This window comes from Schistocerca piceifrons, chromosome 11 (assembly GCF_021461385.2).
Source record: "Schistocerca piceifrons isolate TAMUIC-IGC-003096 chromosome 11, iqSchPice1.1, whole genome shotgun sequence".
Classification (NCBI taxonomy): domain Eukaryota; kingdom Metazoa; phylum Arthropoda; class Insecta; order Orthoptera; family Acrididae; genus Schistocerca; species Schistocerca piceifrons.
The window spans coordinates 62,784,888-62,812,861 of NC_060148.1; the positions used below are offsets into that span (position 1 = coordinate 62,784,888).

Genomic DNA, 27,974 nt, shown 5'->3' on the forward strand with positions numbered 1-27,974 from the left:
TTATGCTAATTATTGCTATTCTGATCAGATGAAGCGCCATCTGTCGGACATTTTTTGAACTTTTGTATTTTTTGGTTCTAATAAATCCCCATGTCATTCCAGGCATGTGCGTCAATTTGTACCTCTCTATATACACTATTCCATGATTTATTCAGTTTTCAAATTTGTACTGACTTTTTGATCACCCGGTATATTCCTGTACATTTTATTTCAAAGTCGCTTGCCTGGTGTCAGCAGATAGATACGATACTGCAGTGCCCGTGTTATTCCAGATTACAATGCAATGTTCCTTTGGACATATGGTTATGTCTGGGTGTGGCCCTTTTATTTTGTGTTTCATACTACATGATAACCAGACTAAAAATACAGACTACGATGATAATGATGTACACACATTTCATACACATCATTAACCAAACATTACTGGCGCCCTCCGCAAGACTCAATTGACCTGGAACATATACGGTATTTATGATCGCAGAGATTGCCTTACTACAGATAAGTTTCGTACGACACTGAGTGACGCCAAAGTTTTGAAGGCTGCATTTCATAGTTACGACTCAGTCACCACGGGTATAAATTTAACAGAGTAACCCAGTGTGCTGCCATAGCACAGTGGTTAGCGTACAGTTGCACGTAGATGGCCACAGAATTGAACCTCATCGAATTTATTTTTTGTTATTCTATGTATCTAGTTCCGTGAGCCCAAATTGAGGAGCAAACCTCTGTGGTCATACGATGTGTCAGTACATTAAATTACAATAGCAACATAATAACTGATGAAACAAAATGTTTATAGCTGTTGATATACTTTCCGGGATGTGAGGTCGTGGTCCAAGAACTTGTCTGCTCCTTACGTTTCGTCCAGGACTGCGCTGGACTTCCTCAGAGGCGCTGCTCCGCTGAGTCTTGCCGACTGACTGGTCGGGTGTCTGAGAGCGACTTATATATTGTGAGAAAGGGGGGCGTGGTTCAGGTGACACGTGATGAGCAGTGATAATCCATAGCAAAGATAAGGTTGACTATCGATTACCACCTTGTCAAAGATAAAAACTGTTAGCAATTTTGTAGAACCACTGTCCATATATCGCTAAGTTTCATAGCCTCCTCTTTCCTATTAAAATTATCGTGATGTTTATAAATTTCGATAGCTTCTCTATATAGCCGTGGATAGTAATTTAACGTTGTAGATAAAACTTCGGTATCCCTTTCTCACAATATATAAGTCGCTCTCAGACACCCGACCAGCCAGTCGGCAAGACTCAGCGGAGCAGCGCCTCTGAGGAAGTCCAGCGCAGTCCTGGACGAAACGTAAGGAGCAGAAAAGTTCTTGGACCACGAGCTCACATCCCGGAAAGTATATCAACAGCCATGTCACCCGGTCATGAAAGCCTTCCTTCTACAAAATGTTTATAAATTTTAAAAAGATGACAAGCTATAAGTTTATATAAACACTATTAACAATGTAACACAGGAATTAACACACTGCAGTGAATTTTTTAAAAAATTTCTGGATATAAAGACCTTGATTATTATTTTTATTGAATTAGTTCATTTGAATGCAATTTTTTAAGATTTCTAACAATTTACCACATCATTTCCGCCATTGTATTGTCTCTTTTATTTGCTCTTATTTTTCTTCCTGTTACTCTTTTTTCGTTTGTAACAGGCCTGTGTCTCCTACAATCTGCAACCAAGCGCCAACCAGGACTGGTAGCGTGGCAGCTCGTGTAGCCACTGTGAAGACAGTTTAGGTAACCAATGACAGCGAGTAATTACAGTCTGCTTTTAGCACTGAAACTGAAATTTTTCTGTCTTCAGTTTGCTTGCAGAGGTCAGCTTTAATCACCGTGAACGAAGCAATAGAGATTTTAATTCTGCCGCTGGTTGTTGACAGCTGTTTTCACAGATACATAGCATATCACGAGGTTGTGGATAGGTTAGGACACGAGTTTCAGTTCAGGGCTACAAAGCCCATCATCTGCCGCAGCTCAGTCATCGGTCACAAAGTCAGCTGTGGACACAGCACCTCGCATCTCTGTCGTAACCTCACAGCGGCTGCTTCTAGCATTGCTCTGCATTGCGCATTAACAGCATCTACAAAATGCCCCACCCCGTCTGTGTGTCACCTATAATAACCGAGCGGTAGCCGACAGCCGATGCAGCAACAATGTTATGGCAAGTGGAGATGTCAGCTATCAAGTAATTGTAATTGGAATATAGATACTTAAAACACCACACCACTAATAATGTATCTGACCAATACATGATTGTCTTTCCCACCCCCTGCATCAACTTACGTTTCTCCACAGTTATAGCAAATTGTCATTTATTAGACCAAATAGGAAGTTATTCACTGGTTGCTTTGGAATTTTGACACAAAGTTGCATTCTAATATGGGCATGTTTTTAGGTATGTAATTTTTAATATATGTATACTTTTTAGTGTGTGTGTGTGTAGTTTCAGGTAACCAATGATAGGTATAGGGAGAAATTACAGTTTCCTTTCAGTGCTCAAACTGAATTTATTGCTAGCAATGTTTGACTATTGTATCTTTCTTACGTATATATTTATATATTAAAAAGTATGGGTGTATATGTTTATTACAATAATGAGTAAAAACTCAATGTATATTACACACATATATATTCAGTGTTTGTGTGCAATATACAAGGTACAAGGGGAAAACATTCTTATCAAAAATCTCAAAATGTACCTTACTGATTTACTTCTAGTTTTTACTCATTACTTTAATAAATGTTTGGATACATACTTTTTAATGTATAATTGTATATATTAGGGGTTCCCAACAAAATTTTCTCGAGGACCCCATCATCGAGCATGATTGGCACCTTGTCATATAACAGTATCAATTACCTAAAAAAGTTAAATTCCTTTTCTACGTTTTCTATTTTTGGTACTTAGAAAAAACATTGACATATTCATCATTTGAAAAATATTGAGCTTAAAACTTTTTCAATTTAGCCATTATTGTTATTGTTAAATTTTTGATTATTGCTCAAAATCTTTGTCTGCAAATCTGGGTGTTTAGTATAACAAACTCCTTACAAAAAATAGAGTGTGCTAGTGTCAGTTGGCTCTAGGAAGACACTACACGCAGAAGTTAGCGTTCGCTAAAGCTCTGCTCATGCAGGAAGTGGACGAAACAAAAAAATCTGTTATCAAACGAAATATATTTAATAAATATTGTAGAACAAAAGTAAACTGGGGCTTTTCATTTATTATAATGTAGTTCTACCAAGAACTGACGGAAGATTCTGTTAATATGAAAATATATTTAATATATTTTTTATTCTAATAGCATCTTGTGGACCCCTCTGGAATAGCTTGCAGACCCCTGGTGGTCTGCGGACCACTTGTTGGGAACCACTGATATATATAATAGATAGAATAGTGAAACATTGCTAGCAAACAGGCAAATTGTGTTGAGGCATAAGATGATTTCGTGAACATTATTGCTTTATGTTTAGAATAGTACTACAGAAACGGGAAGGAGGAGATGGACGCAAAGAGAGGGGGGTGTTCATGGACAGAGTCAGGGCACAGGAGGAAGAACAGGAGGAGAAGGAGGGGGAGGGGGAGGGGAAGGTGCTGCCCCAGTATGTCAGTAGCAGACTCTTCAGCAAAAAAGATGGATGACTGTATATATTCTTTGCTCTATGATCTTTGAGTTTAAAAATCTATAATCCGCTTAATATACTTTTTGTTATACATTACAATAAACAAAACACATACATTTCAGCTCTCCTTCTCCCAAATCAAAACAATTCTAATGCACACAGGTACACACTTGTAAAATCTGAAAATGAATTGACACAAAATGATTAACCTACATTAATTTTAACCATTCTGTGATAGTCTAGGCTCTGTCAACTTCCTCCTTCAAACTTGTTTTCGAAATCATTTTCAATTGTAGCGTAATCTTCTTTATCAATATTAGCTTTTTCAAAATCACTCAAGTCAAGTAGTCTATATTGTCTGTTTCTGCATAATCTGTTATATACACACAGCTGTGTGCGTATATGTCTAGGATCTCCCCCACAACCCCTAAATCAAATACAATCAAATTTGCTACAGAAATAGCAGGCCTTTGGTTCGGGTTTGATGCTTACTATCGTCCTGTGTCCAATTATTGTATCACCCTCTTATTTGGTTTTAGGGAACCAAACGTTTGTTGACACCATCTCTGGCGAGCCGCTCGAATTTGCGCATGCATTGGCCTGACAGCCTAATTTTAATATTAATGAACTCAGAAACGGTGCAGTGCATCGGAATTTTTTCATAAAATTCATTTCTCAGCACAACGTACCGTGAAACACACTTTGGAGCATCTTCAACTTTTGTAGAAACAAGTGTTCAGTTCCTAGTGATGTGAATTGTGAAAAAAAAAACCATGTGGCAATTATAAGAAGAGGAGTGCAGCGGTATTGACTGTCTAGGCATGATTGAACTACAGACATCACGAGCCGTGTACCTTCTTCCTGGTTGAATAACTGGAACAATAGGCGCTGCTCATGCATCGTTGTTTACATCTTTGGGCAGGTTTAGTGACATCTCTGAACAGTCAACGATACTGTACCTGTGATACAGTATCTACAGTCAATGTATATTTTCAGGAGTTCTGGGAACTGGGGCGATGCAAAACTTCTTTTGATATGTGTGTATGGTGTCATCCTAGAGCAATGGGTGTTGGACACCGAGCTCCTACAGTGTGTAGCAGTTAACTCTGTCTTTTTGCTATATTACATGTAACATCGGCAGTCCCTCCCCATCAGCCATCTGCTCAACTATTGTGTACTGACATGATTTGGTCGGCAAGTAATATTTGGAGGAATCACTGTGTCAAAGATATACGGATACCGGTCACTGAATACTGGTTCCTGTTTTGACTGGAGCAGAGGTAAGAATCTTCCTGCACGTTGTTCGAGGATCCTGAAAGTGGCATAATATATTGCTGTACCTCGTGGCTCAAAGAAAATAACAACTGAAAATATTGACGGCTGAAGAGTGTTTTGATTCGATTTTCTGTACTGAACAGCCGAGGTCCCGCCACCGTCTGTATGTGGACGGACACAGGGTGTTGCTTTTGCTCACATCTCGCATTTCAAATTACAGACTACAAAAAGATTACTCAGTTCCCAAGCCTATTACTTTGTGGCGTTCAGTGTACTCTAACACAGTTTCTAGTGGTTCTGTACAGTTTTACAAAACTAATAATTTGTTTCTAATGCAATTAAAAATGTTCCTGTTCGAAAAAAAATTGATTTCTACTAAGAAACTCCAGCTTGATTTTTACAAGAATCTGACACAATACAAAAAAAGAAGAAAATCAGATTTGAAATTGTAACAAAAAATACTTTAAACATGTCTTGCCAGTTTCGGAACTTCGTACAAAAAATTTCAAAATATAGCACAGTGGTGTTAGCGCCATACACAATAACACAGACTTCACAGGCTGTGCTCTTTATCTTGCACTCCCTTCCATCCCTCCACTGCAAATGCTTGTTCACAGATAAGAGCTAATGGTAGCAGACAGTGCGAAAAATCTGCAAATGCTAGTTCGCTTGTATTCACTTCCACTCCCTCCGGTGTGAACCGGGCTTTAGCTGGGTATATCAGGACTCTTCAGGCAGAAACACTGCCCATTTCTGTCAGAGTACTTATTTTCAGATAGGACATTACTGTACTAAAACTGCTTTTTACAGACTCAATGGCTGAGACATACCTGGTTCCCTCGTCCATCCAGTCCAGTTCCTGCAGGATGTGCAAGAACTCCTGGCGGATGTCGTCCACCATCTCGAGTGCCACCTTCTTGGCTTCCTTGTTGAAGTACTTTCGCACGAATATCGAGCCCACAGACAGATACAGGCTGGAACAAGAGATAATTCACTCTCGCACCAACTTCAAATGTGACACGGCCAGCAGAAATACGAGGGAACTACTGTGGAACACCACTACAGGTGGGGGTTTTAATACAACTGTATGTCCACAATACGGTCATATAAAAATACCAGAATTACGTGTGGAAATCAAATTGCAGTTGTAAGAGTTGAAGGGGAGGCAGCAGTTGAGAAAGGAGTGAGACAGAGTTGTAGCCTCTCCATGATGTACGGCGTTATTTAGTTTGTACATTGAGCACACAATAGAGATAACCGAGATGAAATTTGGAAAGAAAATTTAAATTCAGCGAGAAGAAATAAAAACATTAAGTTTTGCCAATGACACTACCATTCTGTCTGAAAGAGAGGGGAAATTTGGATATTAAAGCTCAGGGAGAAGAAATGAAAACTTTGATGTGTGCTACTGATGCAAGGATTCTGTCAGATGGCAAAGCTCGTACTTGCAAGAATTGTTGATTGGAACAGATACAGACTGTGAGATGAATACCAGTGAAAGTAAAACAAGTATAATGGAATGTAGTCACATTAAATGAGCCAATTCTCTGGTAATTAGGCAGGAAATTAGACCTTAACAACAGCCTCGAAGACATCAGATACCAACAGCAGTAATTTTATTCCATAATTTTATTTCACAACCAGTTTTGGTGGTTTCCATGGACTCCTTCTTGCTTGGAAGATGTGGACCCGTCACACCCCTAACGACAGTGAAATTACAATGAAATCCAGACCAGCAGATGCTTACAGGGATTGACAAATATCAATGGGAACAGTTGAAAATATGTGCCCCGACCGGAACTTGAACCCGGGATCTCTCTTGCTTACATGGCAGACACTCTATCCAACCGAGCCATCGAGGATACAGAGAATAGTGCGACTACAGGAACTGATCTCTGGCAGTCCCTCCCCCTCCCCGTGAGACCCACACTTCCAACTTAGTGTCCACACACTACATTTGTAGATTTGTAGTGCCACTGCCCACTATACTCATTACTTGCAGCAGTCAATCTACCGATTCCTGTAAGAGTTTGAGCAATGAGTGAGTCCATCCGCACTGAAGAAGACCATTGGGCAGTAAGCCTTATCTATATGAAGAGAGTATCTGTTCTTTAGGACATGTCTGAAAGAACGGATACCCTCTTCATATATCTAACAACAATTGTCATTAGATGTAGGAAGGGCCCACATCTACTGAGAAGAAGTTTATGGAAAACAGTTGGATACAGCGATTCCTATCATAGCACACGCATTTAGATGACTTGTCTAGCAAGTTCATATAGATAGAGCCTGAAGATGGTGCCAATGACGCACCAAAATTGGTAGCTAAATAAAATTATGAAATAAAATTACAGCTTTTGGCACGTTTTTTCTTTAAGTCTTCGACCAGCTGTCGTCCCATTTCATTTACACAAGATGGAATTATGGAAATGGACAGTAGTAGATCAGTTTTGGTATTTAGGCAGCAAAATAACTGATGATGGACAATGTAGAGGGGACTTAAAATTGAAACTGACATCAGCAATAAAAAACCATGAGCATTTCTGAGAAGAGGAATTAGTTAACTTTGAATATAAGTTTAAGTGTTAGGAAGTGTTTTCTGAAGGTATTTGTCTGAAGCCTAGGTTTGTATGGAAATGAAACTTGCACAGTGAGCAGTTCAGACAAGAAGTGAATGGGGGATACCGAAATGTAGTGCTACAGAAGAAATGCAGGAGATTAAGTGAACACATCCACTAACTAATGGGAAGGTACTGAATCAAACTGAGGAAAAAGGAAATCCTTGGCACAACATGATTAAAATAAAGGCTCATTTGACAGGGCAGATCTTGAGGCAGCAAGGAATCTTCAGTTTGGTAATGAAGGGAAGCGTGGAGGGAGGTAAAAGTTGTAAACGCGGACTGTGATGGTACAGAGTTTGGTTGTATTAAATTTGGAAATTTCCCACAATGGTTAGAGCTGCTAAATTTTGTGTTCCATTGTCGTCCATAAATGAGCAAGTTTGTCTACAACTACATAATTTTACGAAGTTTGTATGATAGGTAAATGACAATGATATTCGGTATTAGTTTGGTACAAGAGCACACCATCACAATGGACTTCCTCAGATGTAAAGAGCAAATTGAAAAATCAAGAAAAAGAAATCAATGTAAAAACTTTTAATGTTCAGTTTGAGCTTAGTGTCCATTTAAGATATGCATTTCCACTCTTTCTGAAATAAAAGTAAATAATAATTTATAACTGTCAAAAATCATTCTCGAGAAAAGAGGAGCATTAGACACTGAAATAATTAATTGCAATTTTATGAACAACCCTCTATATTGAGGCTTCACATTTATGACGTCAGCAACTGGCATCAAATCAGCGCTTCAAAGATGCCTAACTTACAGGAGACAATTTTCTGTAAGACATAAGCCACACATTTTCCGTCGACCAGGATGCGACCCGACTGCCGCTGGAGGCTGGACCTGTTCTCTTCTGCAAGAGATGTGATCGAAAATAGGCCCAGCTCTATCCTAGAGCCAAATGGTATATAGGGCAGCACTCCGGCTGGGGCAGCTCTGTTTGCTTCGAGTGAGTTTCCTGGGCCGGGCGCGAATTCCGCAAGGATGCCCTTAACGAGGATTCTCACTCGAGAGCCACCTCCACAGCGTCACTGCCATTCGCGTCCGACTTTGTGATCCCGGGACTTGTCAGCTGTGGATATAGTGTTAGTGGCGTCCCCACCAAAGAAGACGAGGACACATTTGTTGTGGCAGGATTATGGACTTGTAAATTTAATTCTGTTTAACTTTCAAATGGCTACCGCTGGACTTGGAAAATTTTGCTCCCTACATGACTGAAATTTTGTTCATTCAGTTGGTACTTTGAGCACCCTACGGGACCTTTTTCAGTCAGTTGGAACTAACTATGAGGAGTTTCACTGTAAGAATGTAACTTTTACGATGTTTGTATTTAATGAGCACAGACTCAGTGACGATCTAACTGGCGTTCAGCCACCGGAAATACAGTCGACGAGAAAGAAGACGCACACTGATGCTGTAACGAAAAAGGGTAAAAGAAAAAAAAAGCTAATATTCATATAGGTATTGACATAGAATGTGAAAGTGTAAACTTTGATGGCCAACGGATGAGCATGTGGCGCTGCAACGCAAATTCACTGGGCAGCTGGCAAGTATGGTGACTGTGGCACATGTCGATACCAGGGCACAAAGTCTTTCCAGGTAGTCAATTGGATAGCAACTGCGCCTTACAGAGACGTGTGTGAGGAATACACACATACTGGGTGATGAAAAAGTCAGTATAAATTTGGAAACTTAATAAACCACGGAATAATGCAGATAGAGAGGTAAAAATTGACACACATGCTTGGAATGACTTGGGGTTTTATTAGAACAAAAAAAAAAGTATTGCTAGACGCGTGAAAGATCTGTTGTGCGTGTCGTTTGGTGATGATCGTGTGCTCAGCCGCCACTTTCGTCATGCTTGGCCTCCCAGGTCCCCAGACCTCATTCCGTGTGATTATTGGCTTTGGGGTTACCTGAAGTCGCAAGTGTATCGTGATCGACCGACATCTCCAGGGATGCTGAAAGACAACATCCGACACCAATGCCTCACATAACTCCGGACATGCTTTACAGTGCTGTTCACAACATTATTCCTCGACTACAGCTATTGTTGAGGAACAATGGTGGACATATTGAGCATTTCCTGTAAAGAACATCATCTTTGCTTTGTCTTACTTTGTTATGTTAATTATTGCTATCCTGATCAGATGAAGCACCATCTGTCAGACATTTTTTGAACGTTTGTATCTTTTTGGTTCTAATAAAACCCCATGTCATTCCAAGCATGTCTGTCTATTTGTACCTCTCTATCTACATTATTCTGTGATTTATTCAGTTTTCAATTTTATACTGACTTTTTGATCACCTGGTATATCAGCATTCGAGAGAGGACACTTAGTTTGGCTCAAAGAATCCAGTCGGAGTAATTGGCCAATCGCTTGACATTTAAACAGGAGTGATACCACTATACGACAATGCCGGCAGGAATGGGTGAACTGTGGCCGACCACATCGTCGAGAAGAAAGGGGTCACGTGCAGAGATGACAGAACGAGAGGACTGGGCTATCGTCAGAGGGGCACTCAGAGCCCTGGATTCGTCATTATCACCAATCCGATGTGTGACAGGTTCTTCAGTGAGCACATGGGTCCCTAGCAGACAGCTCACAGAGAGGGGGCTGCGCTCACGGTGCCCCTTGCTCCATTTACCACTGACCTCTTTACACCAACGCGACTGTCCGTAATGGCGTTGGGCATAGTCAGCCTGGAATCTCACTCACTGGAGTAGAATTCTCTTTAGCGTTGGTCCCGTTTCGAACTGAGCCCCAACGACCAGCCGTGATGTGTCTGGAAGCCCACCGGACTATGGTGGGTCACTGGCTTGACTGTCGCCCACTGTACGGCCTGACGACCACTACTGACCGTATGGGGTGCCGTTTCATTTCGTAGCAGGTACGTCAACGATATTCTATAGCCTGTTTTGTTCCCCTTTCTGGCGAGCCATCCTGGGCTTACATTTCAGCAAGGTAATGCCCACCTGCCAATGGCGACACATTCTACTGCTCCTCTTCATGCTTGCCAATCCGCACCTCAACCAGCGAGGTTGCCGGATCTCCCCCCAATCAAGAACACTTGGAGCATTACAGTCAGGGCCCTCTGACCAGCTCGGGACTTTGACGATGTAATGCTCCAGAATTTGGGACGATATCCCTCGGGAAGACAGCGGACAACTGTATTGATCAATGTGGAGCCCAATAATTACTTTGTATAAAGGCCAGAGGTGGACCAACCCATTAATGACTTGCTCAATTTCTGAAGCTCTTCCTCTTGAATGAATCATCCATTTTTTATGAAACTAATCATTCGCTTGCATGCACATGTACATCACATCTGCCAGTTTATGTCCCGTTCTGATAATTCCTCAGTGGTGCATAATTTATTTGTCTTAGAGCGTGTTACTGTTCTATTTCAAGAAGTGAGTTATTTTAGGTTTTGTTTCAGTCCACATCGGAATATACATGATATTAATCTTTGATAGATAAACTTGTTCAGCCATTGGTACCTGCACTTCTTTCGTGCCATCGTTGGCAGATTCTGTGGATTCGGCACCCAAACCCTTCCGAGAACAAGTCTAAAATACAGTAAGCATCTTCGCATGGATGTAAGTTGGGAAAGTTAAGCTGAGATGAAGAGGCTTGCGTAGGGCAGAGTACTGTGGGCAGCTGCATCGAATCAGTCTTTGGACTTAAGACCACAACAGCAACAAGAAGAACAGTGATGATGACGACGACAATGCTCTGGAGCTGGAAACCCGGACAAGACAATATTAAATGAGGTACGGAAATTGCAAGATCCCCTCGCTTCTAAACTGACACTGTTATTACTCAGCTTAGCCGCGAGTCCGTAGAGGGTGGTATATATGACGTTCAGTATGACTGGTCAGCATTTCCACCCGGAATTTGCGAGTGTAAGTCGGACCTTGCTTGATCCACCTCGGTTGGTCGTGTCGTCGGATTTCCTCCTACCTGTGCGCGGTGCAGCTCTCGTAAGCGTCGTCCTGTGCAGATTCTTCATTGGCGCGTTGGATGTCTCTGTCGGTGGAAGCTAATTATCTGAAACTGCTCTCGATCAACTTTGGGGTATCTATTTACTCGAAATTAACATTTAGAATGTCGTAATATCACTTTTATTCCTATTAAATCAATAATGAAACACTCGTGTCACAAACTACTCGTAACTGAGAGCACGGCTACCATTGAACAAGACAGGAAGAGCTCTTAACGGAGACTGCCGACTTTGGCACGCAGTCCGTATCTCTTACTAGTTTCGTCACAGTTCGTGGATTTCCGATCAAGTTCGTACTTACTAAGATATGCATTTGATAATGAACGGGTGTGAATTTTAACGAGGCAAAATTATGATAAATAGTTTTGAACATCCAGAGGCTCCTCCTAGTAGTATTCATGTTGTCATAAATGACTTTAATTATTAAATATAAATAAATAAAATCGGTGACTTTGGCGCCAAGATGGCGGTACTTAACGCCATATATATTTCCCAGGCTGACGCTTGTTGTAACGGTCCAACGCCGAGTCCCACCCAACTACGCGCGACATATGGTCTCTTCGTCACCTAGCCAGCCAGCGTCGGAAATGCTCTCCGATTCACGGCCGGCTACGGACTACAGTGCTTCCTAACTATCGTGAATACATCAATAAGATACAATAATTTATTAAAACTGGTAAGAATGTCTTCCTCACGTAAGAGGCACGTTACAAAATCCACCGGCGTTGTCGGTTTTGGTGTCTAGTGACGGGTGCTCGATTACGTGTACAAAAAATAAACTTTGGTAGGACTCAGTGTGCCGATGAAGCTGTGTGACACTCACCGATCGGCGACGACGTCGATGCATTCCTTCCAGCGGGGCTCCCGCTCCGTCTTTCCAGACACAGTGGACTCGTACTCGAGCTGGCGGCTGCGCAGCTCCTCCGTCGTGTAGGGGACCGAGGCCTCTGCCACCCGCCACATCACGTAGTTGGCCATCACCCTGCGGGACACAACACTGTTTACTCGCGCCCACCCATCCACACACACTCCCACACCCACACACTCACACCCACACCCACCCACACACCCACACACACAACCACACACCCACACACACACACATCCACCCACCCACCCACACACACACACACACACACACACACACCCACACACACACACACACACACACACACCTTCACCCACACCCCCCCACACACACACCCACACACACCCCCACACCCCCCACCCCCCCCACCCCCCACACACACCCCCACATACACACCAACACACACACACACACACCCACACACGTTACCAGCTCCCTGGCGCCCTATAAGCACAGCTTGGCACACAGAATCGCGGCGTTCACTGCTGAGAAAGTGTTTTCAGTATGGAGACTATCACATTATCAAATTCTATGAAACAAGGAAAACACTTACGAGTTTCTCCCGGCATGTAAGGCCAGTTTTACGAGAACCACTTATCGTATACACGTCTGCAGCAGCACCCCAACCGTCCAAATCTGGAACTGCCAACATTTTCACTAAGCGCGTACTTCAATGCGAGATGCTTTTAATAATTTCCACAACAAAACTCTGTCTTGGAACCTGGCCGAAAACCCAAACAGATTCTGGTCATACATTAAGCACACCGGCGGCAAGACGCAATCAATACCTTCACTGCGCAATTACAACGGTGAAGTCACTGATGACAGTGCCACTAAAGCAGAGTTATTAAACACGGTGTTCCGAAACTCCTTCACCAAAGAAGATGAAGTAAATGTTCCTCAATTCCAATCAAGAACAACTGCCAAGATGAGAAACATAGAAGTAGATATCTTCGGTGTAACGAAGCAGCTTAAATCAGTTAATAAAGGAAAGGCCTCCAGTCCAGATTGTATAATAGTCAGGTTCCTCTCAGAGTATGCTGATAAAATAGCTCCATATTAATCAATTATATGCAACTACTCGCTCACAGGAAGATCCGTACCTAAAGACTGGGAAATTGCTCAAGTCACACCAATACCCAAAAAGGGAAATAGGAGTACTCCGCTGAATTACAGGTCCATGTCACTAACGTCGATATGCAGTAGGGTACTTATGAAGTAATGAATGGTATCGACAGGGGATGTCAAATTGGTTCCATATTTTAAGACTTCCAGAAGGCTTTCGACATAGTTCCTCAAAATCGTCTTCTAACCAAGCTGCGTGCCTATGGAATATCGTGTCAGTTGCGCGACGGGAATCGTGATTTCCTATCAGAAAGGTCACAGTTCGTAGTAATAGATGGAAAGTCATTGAATAAAACAGAAGTAATATCCGGCGTCTCCCTAGGTACTCTGTTGTTCCCGATCATTATTAACGACACAAGAGACAACGTGAGTAGCCCTCTTAGATTGTTTGCAGATGATGCTGACATTTATGGTCTCGTAAGGTCATCAGATGATCAAAACGAATTGCAAAATGATATAGGTAAGATATCTGATAGTGCAAAAAATTGTAATTGGCCCTGAATAAAGAAAATGTGAAGCTATTCGCGGGAATACTAAAAGAAATCCGCTAAATTTCGATTACGCTATAAGCGACACAAATCTGAAGGCTGTAAATTCAACTAAATACTTAGGGATCACAATTACAAATAACCTAAACTGCAACGATCACATAGATGTGGGTAGAGCAAACGAAAGACTGCGATTCACTGGCAGAACACTTAGAAGGTGCAACAGGTCTACTAAAGAGACTGCTTACACCACGCTTGTCCACCCTATTCTGGAGCATTGCTGTGCGGTGTGGGATCCGCATCAGGCGAGACTGACGGATGATATCGAAAAAGTACAAAGAAGGGCAGCTCGTTTTGTATTATTGCTAAACAGAGGAAATTGTGACACAGACATGATACGTGAATTGGAGTGGCAATCATTAAAACAAAGGTGCTTTTCGTTACGACGGGATCTTCTCACGAAAATCGAAAAAAAAATGGAGTTTCGGTTTTCATCATATTTTGATAGATTAAGGTTTTATTTAAGTACTCTGAAAAGGATTTTGCTGAAAAAAATTTTTTTTCAAGCATTAAAAGAGAATTTCCCTACCACGTGTGTTTATGTGCCATGTCCACTTCTCTACATATATTTTAGATCTTTATATTCCCTGTATTGAATGTTAGGGATTTTTTTTTTACTCCAGAGTGTGATGGCTATCCTTGGAATTCAATGGTCAGTATTCTCTAGTTTCTGCTCTTTGTGCAATTGTTTGTAAAATTGTTGATCGGACAGGGGCGGTTAACTAAAACTGAAATAGAAAACTTGCAGGTGTACTATGGGCAGGAAATTATGAGAAAGAAAATCTGGAGGCAATGAAGAGAGATGTTTGGGCCATATTCTTCCATAAGTCCTCTACTGATGATAAGCCATGTCATGGATTGTGTCCATCAGGAGAAAATTCGTGGTGCAAATATAATAGGGCTCAGGCAACTGGAGAATCTTATTCTCACCAGCATTCTCTTCCTGCTGCTGTTTTTTTTTTTTTTTTTTTTTTTTTTTTTTTTTTTTTTTTTTTTTTTTTTTTGTCATCAGTCTACTGACTGGTTTGATGTGGCCCGCCACGAATTCCTTTCCTGTGCTAACCTCTTGATCTCAGAGTAGCACTTGCAACCTACGTCCTCAATTATTTGCTTGAAAACGAAACTGCTGGGCAAAATTCGCGAGATATACAGTTTTTGCCCTCTACAGCTCCCTCTAGTACCGTGGAAGTCATTCCCTCATGTCTTAGCAGATGTCCTATCATCCAGTCCCTTCTCCTTATCAGTGTTTTCCACATATTCCTTTCCTCTCCGATTCTGCATAGAACCTCCTCATTCCTTACCTTATCAGTCCACCTAAATTTCAACATTACATGTTGTGCACATCTCAAATGCTTCGATTCCCTTCTGTCCCGGTTTTCCAACAGTCCATGTTTCACTACCATACAATGCTGTACTCCAGACATACATCCTCAGAAATTTCTTCGTCAAATTAAGGCCGGTATTTGATATTAGTAGACTTTTCTTGGCCAGAAATGCCTTTTTTGCCATAGCGAGTCTGCTTTTGATGTCCTCCTTGCTCCGTCCGTCACTGGTTATTTTACTGCCTAGGTAGCAGAATTCCTTAACTTCATTGACTTCGTGACCATGAATTCTCATATTAAGTTTCTCGCTGTTCTCATTTCTACTACTTCTCATTACATTCGTCTTCCTCCGATTTACTCTCAAACCATACTGTGTACTCATTAGACTGTTCATTCCGTTCAGCAGATCATTTAATCCTTCTTCACTTTCACTCAGAATAGCAATGTCATCAGCGAATCGTATCATTGATATCCTTTCACCTTGTATTTTAATTCCATTCCTGAACCTTTCTTTTATATCCATCATTGCTTCCTCGATGTACAGATTGAAGAGTAGGGGCGAAAGGCTACAGCCTTGTCTTACACCCTTCTTAATACGAGCACTTCGTTCTTGATCGTCCACTCTTATTATTCCCTCTTGGTTGTTGTACATATTGTATATGACCCGTCTCTCCCTATAACTTACCCCTACTTTTTTCAGAATCTCGAACAGCTTGCACCATTTTATATTGTCGAACACTTTTTCCAGGTCGACAAATCCTATGAAAGTGTCTTGATTTTTCTTTAGCCTTGCTTCCATTATTACCCGTAACGTCAGAATTGCCTCTCTCGTCCCTTTACTTTTCCTAAAGCCAAACTGATCGTCACCTAGCGCATTCTCAATTTTCTTTTCCATTCTTCTGTACATTATTCTTGTAAGCAGCTTCGATGCATGAGCTGTTAAGCTGATTGTGCGATAATTCTCGCACTTGTCAGCTCTTGCCGTCTTCGGAATTGTGTGGATGATGCTTTTGCGAAAGTCAGATGGTATGTCGCCAGACTCATATATTCTACACACCAACGTGAATAGTCGTTTTGTTGCCACTTCCCCCAATGATTTTAGAAACTCTGATGGAATGTTATCTATCCCTTCTGCCTTATTTGACAGTAAGTCCTCCAAAGCTCTTTTAAATTCCGCTTCTAATACTGGATCCCCTATCTCTTCTAAATCGACTCCTGTTTCTTCTTCTATCACATCAGACAAATCTTCACCCTCATAAAGGCTTTCAATGTATTCCTTCCACGTATCTGCTCTCTCCTCTGCATTTAACAGTGGAATTCCCGTTGCACTCTTAATGTTACCACCATTGCTTTTAATGTCACCAAAGGTTGTTTTGACTTACCTGTATGCTGAGTCTGTCCTTCCGACAATCATATCTTTTTCGATGTCTTCACATTTTCCCTACACTTCCTATTTATTTCATTCCTCAGCAACTTGTATTTCTGTATTCCTGATTTTCCCGGAACATGTTTATACTTCCTCCTTTCATCAATCAACTGAAGTATTTCTTCTGTTCCCCATGGTTTCTTCGCAGCTACCTTCTTTGTACCTATGTTTTCCTTCCCAACTTCTGTGATGGCCCTTTTTAGAGATGTCCATTCCTCTTCAACTGTACTGCCTACTGCGCTATTCCTTACTGCTGTATCTATAGCGTTAGAGAACTTCAAACGTATCTCGTCATTCCTTAGTACTTCCGTATCCCACTTCTTTGCGTATTGATTCTTCCTGACTAATGTCTTGAACTTCAGCCTACTCTTCATATCTACTATATTGTGATCTGAGTCTATATCTGCTCCTGGGTACGCCTTACAGTCCAATATCTGATTTCGGAATCTCTGTCTGACCATGAAGTAATCTAATTGAAATCTTCCCGTATCTCCCGGCCTTTTCCAAGTATACCTCCTCCTCTTGTGATTCTTGAACAGGGTATTCGCTATTACTAGCTGAAACTTGTTACAGAACTCAATTAGTCTTTCTCCTCTTTCATTCCTTGTCCCACGCCCATATTCTCCTGTAACCTTTTCTTCTACTCCTTCCCCTACAACTGCATTCCAGTCGCCCATGACTATTAGATTTTCGTCCCCTTTTACATACTGCATTACCCTTTCAATATCCTCATACACTTTCTCTATCTGTTCATCTTCACCTTGCGACGTCGGCATGTATACCTGAACTATCGTTGTCGATGTTGGATTGCTGTCGATTCTGATTGGAACAACCCGGTCACTGAACTGTTCACAGTAACACACCCTCTGCCCTACCTTCCTATTCATAACGAATCCTACACCTGTTATACCATTTTCTGCTGCTGTTGATATTACCCGATACTCATCTGATTAGAAATCCTTGTCTTCCTTCCACTTCACTTCACTGACCCCTACTATATCTAGATTGAGCCTTTGCATTTCCCTTTTCAGATTTTCTAGTTTCCCTACCACGTTCAAGCTTCTGACATTCCACACCCCGACTCGTTGATTATTCAATCTTTTCTCATGGTAACCTCCCCCTTGGCAGTTCCCTCCCGGAGATCCGAATGGAGGACTATTCCGGAATCTTTTGCCAATGGAGAGATTATCATGACACTTCTTCAATTACAGGCCACATGTCCTGTGGATACACGTTACGTGTCTTTAATGCAGTGGTTCCCATTGCCTTCTGCATCCTCATGTCGTTGATCATTGCTGATTCTTCCGCCTTTAGGGGCAATTTCCCACCCCTAGGACAAGAGAATGCCCTGAACCTCTATCCGCTCCTCCGCCCTCTTTGACAAGGCCGTTGGCAGAATGAGGCTGACTTCTTATGCCGGAAGTCTTCGGCTGCCAATGCTGATTATTTATCAACATTTAGGCAGTTGCGGGGATCGAACCTGGGACCGAAGACGTTTTGATTATGAATCAAAGACGCTACCCCTAGACCACGGCTACAATGTTATTACAGCAATTAAATCTATTTTCAGTGAATTGGCTCATCCTGACCTTCTAAGAAAATGTCTGCATGGGCAGACACAGAACCCAAATGAATGTTTCAACAGAATAACTTGAAACCGTCTTCCTAAAACTGTATTTGTAAGCATGCAAACAGTGAAACTAGGAGTTCAAGACGCTGTTATTACATTCAATTGTGGTAATATTGGGAAATGTTGGGTACTGAAAAATCTGGGAATTAATCCTGGTGAAAATGTGATCACTGGGTTGCAACATTGCGATAAAATGAGGATAGCTGATGAAGACAGGTCTGCATCTTATATGGCCAAGAAAGCAATACAGACACTGAGGAAGGTGAAAAAGAAGCTGGAAGACCTGCTAGAGGCCAAAGAAGGGCTATCATATGCAGCAGGACAATTTTAATTAACTGTAAGTAACAAATTTCAAATGTTTTTTCTTTGAAGTCAATTTCCCACGAACTAAAATTTTCAGTACACATGCCCCATTATATCAGAAACTATCATAGATGAATTAATGATATTTTCAGAGACTCTGCGTAACATAAAAGCCACCTCTAGTACTACATTCATTAATATTCCCCCATTACGAAGTTCACAAAAAAATATGTTCTGCAAAAAAAAAAAAAAAAAAAAAAACTTTATATTTTTTGTTAATAAATTTGAAAGTGTATTTCTTAAAAACTATAAAATGGATAAAGTAGATTTTAGTACAATTGATTATATTAGCATCATGTAACATACAATAAAAACATTAAGGTCCTGCATCAAATAGTTTTTTCAGAAATGGGTCAAATACTTTCCTAAATTAACATGGGTTAGATAGGCAGGGTGTGGTCCCCTTAAGTGCTCCTTCCTCCCGCGCGCCGTTCGAAAGTGGAACGGTAGAGAGACAGCTTGAAGGTGGTTCATTGAACCCTCTGCCAGGCAATTTATTGTGAATAGCAGAGTAATCTCGTGGACGTACATGAAGATGTAGATGTAGATGTAGATTCCATCGCCACACGAAATGAATCAGCTAATGTCGACACATTGACAAGTTTTGTGATGTCACTTCTGCCTATTTCTCATTGAGGAGCCATTTCATCATGTGAAACACAAAATAAGTTCTGCAATATTTCTCCAAAGTACCACTTGAAGTAGAACCGGTAGGAAGCGAGACTGCGCCCTACATCACAAGCAGGAAGGAAGACTTCTTGCTGTATTTGCCATGTTCAGTAAAAGCCCATATTCAGTGGGTTCTATGTTTACATTACACAGTATGAATATACGATGTTTCTAACTGTCGCGAGGGGTAGAATGTTCATCAATAAAGTGTTCACCTTATGTTAATAAGAAAGTTGGAGAATCATTTCTTAGCAAGAGGAAGTGAAACATTTTTGTGACCAGGCAGACGCCTCTATCTAATGTTTTATCAGCTAACAAGAAGTGAACACTGGAGTGTCGCGAGGCTAACAGCGACTTTGTAAATTACAAGGATGAGTTGGAATCTGTCATATCACCGACATCGGTATTCGCGAGTGGAAATATAAGTTTCCTCTATTTTATTCGAGTTTTCACGTAAAGGTCTTCGCAGATGAGATAAGTTTCTAGTTACTCAATGGCTCACAATGATTTCTTAGTCGTAATGGTGGGTAACTTTTTTGGAGTGTGAAAACGACACCGAGCTGTTGTGATTGTGGATGTATCACACTTTTTTAATAGACCTATAATTGATAGGCAGAAATGTTATGCTGCTGCTTGAACGTAAAGGTACTGTCGCTTATGTTCAGACATACGTTTCTGGGAAGTAATCAAACTACTATCCATGTAAAAACAAAAAGAGTTACATATTTCTGGTCGTAATGGACCTGCTATAGTGTACAAACAGGATGGGCAATACGGCTGTAACAATACGTCCCCTCATCGGCAGCCCTAAGCATACCCTCTCATTTTCAGTGTTGTTCTATCGATAGTGATGTAGATTACAGTACACCAACCCATGTCGGTGATGTCTTTCTAGCAGTATGTCTGCAGGTGCGGTATTCATTATCCAGGGTGTATACGTGGACAAAAAAGAAAAATTACCGGATTTATCCCGGATTTCCCAGTTAAAAACACATTTTCTCCCAGATGAAAACATACTTTTTCCCTGTTAACTGACAGTAAATTTTCTCTCAGAACTGTATAACTTATCCCTCCTTTGAATGGTTATGGTTTTATACACAGGCGTAGAATTTCCCGGCGCTTTAGAAAATGAAACACAGAGGGAAAAATAACGCTTTGGAAAGATCTTTGATGTGCAGTAACATGTACGCTGCATATTTTCGTATTATGAAAATATAAATTCGAATCCCACCAAACACCGCATGTCACTTTCCGAAGCATTGAAATCTAGATAGCGATGCGCTTTTGTAAGCCAGTCATAGCTCATGTCACATGATTTTCACCAGCCGATGATACCAGGTATTCAGTGCTTATGACACGTGATGAAGTCAGCCAATAGCAACATCACTGTTAAGGAACGCGAACACACAAACAGTAGAAGTTAATGGTTTAAATTAATATACATAGTGTTGCCACAAGAAAAGTAAAGCTTTCACTTATAAAATTGTTCTATAAGATTAATACGCTGGAAGAGAAGCTAAGCTTTCACATATAATGTTGGTCTTTTATGCGCATATTACAGTTTAAGATATATCACACAAATGTGCCATTAAAATTTTTAATAACGACATAAATGTCTGTTATTCTCAGCTCGAAATACATCTAAATGGCTCGTCATCAAAGAGTTTATTTTTAAACGAGATTCAAACGCTCTTTGATTTAAGAAATTCATCATACATTCTCGTACGTAGTTCATCTTGCGTAAAAGGGATTTTTCTTTGATAGTAACGCTTTTCAAACCACCATTCGGGATATTTTCCCGCGACCTGTTAGAAATGGGTTCGTTTCTGCAGTTGCCAGAGGGCGTCAGATGACAGGCATCACCGCGCTTGTGCAGGTACAATGTCGTAGGGAGCCGTATGTTCGTACGTGTAAAACATTAAAATATCTTACACTAGGTCATAAAAGAAACAAGACATCCGAAACCTGCGGCTGCTTACACAGCCAACAGCCACATTTCTGTAGCCAGAAGCGGGAGAAGGTACTACTCAACGGCACATGCGCTTGATTCCGCTTGTAACTGCTAAAAAGAATCTAATGTCAAAAGTTGTGACATCACGCTCATCGGAGGCAATTTGTTGTTACGAATCATTGCATATTCTACCTAAAGCCTTTGACAAATTTTGGTCTTGGCAGACGCTTGTATGAGCACTTACTTTTTGTTGTTGTATATGGCACATTTACTTTGCAGTTTAAGTTTTATTTTTGTTTTTTCGCTCGTTCTAAGTCGAGGGGACTGATGACCTTAGATGTTAAGTCCCATAGTGTTCAGAGCCATTTTTGAACTCATCCACCACTGTGGCATTAGGGAGTCTCCAGACCAATAGCTACAGGACACCGAAATTTCCAGCCATTTCTCTCTTCCGTAGGACAGTGCTTCGAATTCTGTTTGTGTAATTGTTCTGATTTTCCCGTCTGTGCTTAGACAATGCTCTCTTTCTAAACAACAAGAATGCTTTTAGGATTTACGGTGTTTTCACGAGCGTGTAGAGACGATGAGGGTGGGCTTTGAGTGGTGAGAACGTTTACCGTTTCTGAGACGTATGTTGAAAGCAGGACGTCATGATTTGCAGGGAAGGGAACACGTGGTGTCTGGTTAGAACCATCAGGAAGAATGCATTCGGTGTTGTTCTGGGCTATTTTCGTAAACAGGTCCTGTTGGTGCAGGAATTTCCATGGCCGACCAGTGTGGCCTAGCGGTTCTAGGCGCTTCAGTCTGGAACCGTGCGACCATTATGGTCGCAGGTTCGAATCCTGCCCCCAGCATGGATGTGTGTGAAATCCTTAGGCTAGTTAGGTTTAAGTAGTTCTAAGTTCTAGGGGACTGATGACCTCAGCAGTTAAGTCCCGTAGTGCTCAGAGCCATTTGAACCATTTGAATTTCCATGCAGGCAAGCTGAGACATCACGAAAGCTCCTAAAAAAGTGACGGTTAACTATTTCTGCAGCACTTTATGATTTATGGGAAGGGACTGATAAGTAACGGACAGGCCATCCAATTATATCTCTCTCAGCACTGGATTCACATCACAGCTCTGCGTCAACGCGCCAGCAACGGTGGCTAGGGTAAGACATATTTTGACAGGAATTTCTCAGGTGCCACGTATAAAAGGGATGCCGCCACCTCATCCTTGCAGCACCTGCACTGACACCTGCACATGGTTCTGGAGCTGACGGCTTGGGGTTGGGTTGGCTTGGGTTGTTTGGGGGAAGAGACCAGACAGCGAGGTCATCGGTCTCATCGGATTGGGGAAGGATGGGGACGGCATTCCTTGCGCAATAGGAATAAAAAAAGAAATGCGATCCATGTAATTACTTCTCACAAGACCTACATCTATCCAAACAGAGGAGAATGATGAGAAAGTGAAATCAAAGCTCCGAAAACGGATTTTATTAATGAAAAACTATATACCCTTTAATTTCCCTTCATGAGATCCTTCCTCTCCACCAAAGAACTGCCAATTTCCAGGTAGAGATAGGGGTGGAGAGGAGCAGGGGGTGGAGATCGATTTTCTGAAAAATCGATTAAATAAATAAACTATATTCCATACACTGCCTTGAATCCCCTAAATTGTTTAAATAAACAATATACCACACATTGTACAAATTGTTTAAACAATATTCCATACACAGCAATCGATTACTGGACAAATTCTTTACCTAAATAAATAACCTATGTTCCATATACTGCAATAAATAACTAAGCAATATTCTTGTAGTTTGCATACTGCAAGACCTTCGGTACACACACCATCAGATTATTTGACTTGTCGCTCTAACGAAGTAGGCGAGTGTCAGCAATACGTCTCGTGGTCTTATCGTGGCGTGTTTATCTTCTGCCGTTAGGTCAGACGATGCTTAGAGTAGCAGATTGATGGTGACCAACTTTAAACAGAACTTGATTAATTTTCACACACATTTATTAAAAGAATAAAAATCATAGATATTACGTAACTTGATTCTGGATGCTGTTTACAATTGACAATCTGAAGTTCCTTTGGTCTTGGTACGTTAATCTTATTCTCACATATTTCTGATACTTGACAAAGTGTCTAGCCATTTATCTTCATGGCTATGTACAGGAATATGGTAATCTTATTAGGTGCAGACTGAAACTTGACTATACACTGGTACAGACAAATGCAGACTAATGCAGACTGACTAATCGGAGGTCTATACACTCGTCATAATACCTCGAGCGTTCAGGTATCACTGCGCGAGTGTGATCCGTGAGGAGAAAAGGTTCTACATTAGCAGCAATCTCATTAGGCTGCGTTACATATTAATACGCGGATCGGCGGAAGCAGGATTTGGTCCGTCTCTAAGAGAGCGCCATCTCGTAGTGCGGAGACGGACGAGCGCTGTGCCTGAACTGTTGTGATTAGCGGGGCGCGCTCTAGTGGGAAAGTTGTGTACACGCTCACTACGCGGAACTATGTACACAAGAATTCTATACATTGTATAAATTGTTTACACAATATTCCATACACTACAATCGAATTCCCTCCAAATGGCCAATCAACTGAGTCTTCTTCCTGCCAGTTTCTGGGAGGGAGGGTGTGAGGGGAGAGAGTTTATCGATTTAATTAATTAGTCAATCAAATTGATAATCGTGAGAGGGGCTATTCCAATAACTCAGACTTGAAAGTGTACCTGTAGCAGCGAGTACTGACATTTCCTGAGGGGTGGGTGGGAGGGGGAGGGAAGCAGGGGGAACAATAGGTTAAATGCCTGTCAAGCAAAACGAGGGATCCTTTTAGAAGAACAATAGGTTAAGTACCTGTAAATAAAAGGAGAACAATAGGTTAAGTACCTGTCAATCAAAGGAGAACAACAGGTTTGCTCTTGAGTGCATACCTGCCCCTGATGTAGGCAACCTGTAACACCATAGCTTACACTCTACATACCTGTTGTTGATTCATTTAGCTTTCTGTTTTGTGCAACATCCCATCATTGAACTTCTGTAATTAGTGTATGATTAATTCGATACTATAATGAAGTGTAATTTCTGTAATATGCACAATATGAGCAAATGATATCTTTTGTCTTTCTCACATAATCTCTTTGGTTATTTTTGAGGTTGAATAATTTTGTTTAAATATTTTTTTTTTGTAGAAATGTCAATATGAGCAAATGTTCTGTTTTATTTAGTATGTTTGGTTGCTGTTAGGTAAACTGCTGACCTTCACTTAGGGTTCTTAGTTATTTTGTAAGTAGAAGGTGTTGTGGTTCCCCTCGGGAATGGAAGCATGTAGCGTGCACAAAATGTGGAGGGCACGGATAGAAAGGTGGAACCAAGAGTCAGTTGGGGACGAGCTGCCAAACTGTCAACTGCTCATGTAAAAGTTGAGTATTGTGCTGGTGCTGAGAGAGGCTTTCTGTGCCGCTTTCCAATGCCTCGGATGGATGGATAAAGAGCTGGAACTATTCTGGAAATGGTACGTATCATCGCCACCAAGAAATGACGGAGTCCAGCATGTCTGCCTGCAAACCCACCCACTGACATGCATTCACCATCAAGTTGTGCAATCACTGAAAAGGGACGAAGGAATTGTAAATATGTAAAGTGAAGGATCAGCTCATTGGATGTTTTAGTGTGTTCAAATATAAGGTAACTTGTAACTGAACTTATGTACCTATCTTGATTTTTTCCTTATCACAACACCTGTCAAGTACCTCTCTGAACTATGATTACTGAGTGTCCTTGTTGTGGAAAAAATGAAAGCCTCAAAGCCTAACAGTTAATTAAATAATGTTGTTTGATATTTGGTAAGAAGGGAATATTCAGATTTACTGTGGAATTGGTAAAATTGAGGGAGGTAGTAAATGTAGCTTTCTCCCAGTGACTGAAACAGTCCAATTTATGTTTAGTGGACTTTCAAAGTTACTTATTTAATCATTGACTTGAAAGTAGAAGACTGTAGTAAAAAAGACAATTTGCTGTTACTTTTAAAAATTGAAAGTTCTTAAAACTGAGGCTTATAAAGTTTTGCTTAGTTATTGATCATAATGCTGCCTGTTGTAAATTTTAAAAGGGTGAGTCAGTTTTTTTTACATATTTGTCGATATTGTGTCTCAATGCAGTTAAAGTCGTGAACTGCATTTGTGGAAAGTTATATACCCACGTTTGCTAAGTGCTTGTCTCTCTTGTGTATTGGAAGTGCATATTAATAGTGTAACAGGATCCACAGTTTGTCTAGTTTGCTTTCCTAGGTAATAAGTAACGGAAAGACCACTATCTATGAAAAGAGTAACCTCTATTATTCAGGGGACAGTGAGAAATATTTTGCTAGTGAATTTTTTCCTATGTCAGTTAGAAAAGTAATTGGTAAAAGAAAGATTAAACGTATGCCAAATTTATAATTTTGCAGTGAACTTTATTCACATCTCATTTCACATAGGAAAATGTTTGAAAAGTGAGACTAAATCTATGCTTAATTGTATATTCCTAAAGTGCACTTTAATAGTAATATTATTGAAACCATTCAGTTTGACCAAGCCTTGAAGGTAAAAGTGTGTCATTTTCTGTTGTCATTATGCAAATAGTGTAGTTGTCCTATAACTGTTAGCACTTTCTTTAACGTCAACATCTGCTAGTGACAGAGTTCATTGCACTCTCAGATGATAAAGTATAGGCTGTGTCTGTCCATTAATGTTACTCATATCTATTTTCTTGAACAAGAATGTTACTCATTCTTATGCCTAATTAGGCTGGTGACTGTTTTTATTATCATTTGGACACTGAGTATATGCAAAATATTGTTTGTTACTGTTTAAATATTTACGTAATTCCGACTTTCACTTTCTATAAGCCATTTCCGTTAGGTAAATCGCGGTCAACACAACAAAATTCCTTTCAGAGGGTAACACTGCTCTGCTGCTTTATACCATAATTGCTTTAACAAGATAGTTCCATTTTACGATCTGCTTCCAACTTTAAGGTTATGATATAGCAGTAGCGGATGGCAGTGTTATAAACCCACACTACCAAAATGCACCTGTACGAAATTTGTCGTGCTACTCTCGTATTCAAGAGGACAATGGTTCGAACTTGCGTCTGGCCATCCCGATTTAGGTCTTCTGCGTTTTTCCTAAATCGCTTCAGGCAAATGCCACGATGGTTCCTTTGAAAGGGTCCAGCCGTCTTCTTTCCTCATCCTTCCATAATGTGACAGGACCGCTGACCTCAGTGTTTGGTCCACTGCCCCGAATCGACCGACCGACTGACCTCATAAAGCCAATCTGGTTGTCAGCTGATCCTCAAGACGTATCAGTCTCAACTTTATCTTTGGTCACCTACACCTGAGGTACAGGCACAATTTCCCCATCACGTACAAAACTGGGATGCTATTCCAATACCAGAGAGCCCCGGCAATAGTGATGATTTAAGAAAGGGAAAACAGGCCAAAGAAGTGAACTCGAGTTTGTGTTATTGATGGCGATAAACTAGGGGAGTCCACACAGCTGTGTCTTCTATACTGCTGCAGTCGTGCAATGGTTAACACATCTGCCTCGTAAGCAGAAGACCTGGGTTCAAGTCCCAGCAGTGGCACAAATTTTAATTCATTTCTTCAGCTTCTATCACTATTGAAGACTTACTGACTACTGCTGTGTTAAACTCAACACCATAAAAAGCTAGCGAGGGCACTCCGAGACCAGAAACTGGAGACATCAAGTAGGTGGCTGCCGTAAATGGTAGCAGTTGGTTGGATGAGGTAAGCAGTGATGAAAGACGCTTGTGAACTGCAAACACTTAGGGCAGCTGTCCCGGGGGAAGATTTTCAGCTCAGTGAATTAACTGGTAACTTCGTACTCCATCTAGCTCCTGTCATACCTTTACACAGTAGCCAGCGGTCACAAAAACACACGTTTCTGCATATGCTGAAAGCATGATACTTGTTCCTGAGAAGAACAATGTCAGCAGTTTCACACAGGTTAGAGTGAGATGGAAAAGGAGTAAAACTGCAGGAACAGCGATCCCCAGTCCCGAGAAAGAAGTCACCGTCGTTAGGGCTGGGCAAAGTGACACAGAACCCTGTTGTCACTAGCCATACTAGGAGGGGCAGTGACGCTTAACTTTCAACTAAACACTGTTGCTACCAAACGTGGAGTTTCATAGAGTGTAACGGCAAGGAACCTACAGAGTAGGAGAAGGGAAGGACTTTATTGGCTAGAGGCACTGAGAAGGTGCACAACCACACGTGGAAATGGAATATGCCTGTAAAGGGCCAGTGGACTGGTGGGTCGACTACAGATGGGGAGAAGCCGTGAGCTGACACAATACTTTCAAAACTCCAGATTTTCATGTTCAGAAGACTTTCCAGCCACTGCTCTCAAATTTATAATGCGGTTAGTGATTGCTACCCCTCTTAACTCTCACTAGTTTCCATGTGGCGTCGCAGCACTTTGAAGTTTGCCATTCACCACAAGTGTGGCCCGA

The 27,974-nt window shown here is 41.2% G+C and overlaps 1 protein-coding gene and 1 non-coding gene across 2 annotated transcripts in view; one reads left to right on the forward strand and one right to left on the reverse strand.

The window, feature by feature from the left end:
- The window catches only part of LOC124719691 (neprilysin-2-like), a 170,261-nt gene that overhangs the window by 43,741 nt on the left and 98,546 nt on the right, over positions 1-27,974 (reverse strand). Inside the window, exons 8-9 of the mRNA XM_047244899.1 lie at positions 12,369-12,527; positions 5,747-5,890 (exon numbers count right to left, since the gene is read on the reverse strand). Of these exons, the coding sequence (XP_047100855.1) occupies positions 5,747-5,890; positions 12,369-12,527 (303 nt within the window). The remainder of the gene's footprint in view (positions 1-5,746; positions 5,891-12,368; positions 12,528-27,974) is intronic.
- On the forward strand, positions 27,015-27,086 carry Trnat-cgu. Its single transcript has one exon. It is a non-coding gene; the product is annotated as a tRNA-Thr (tRNA).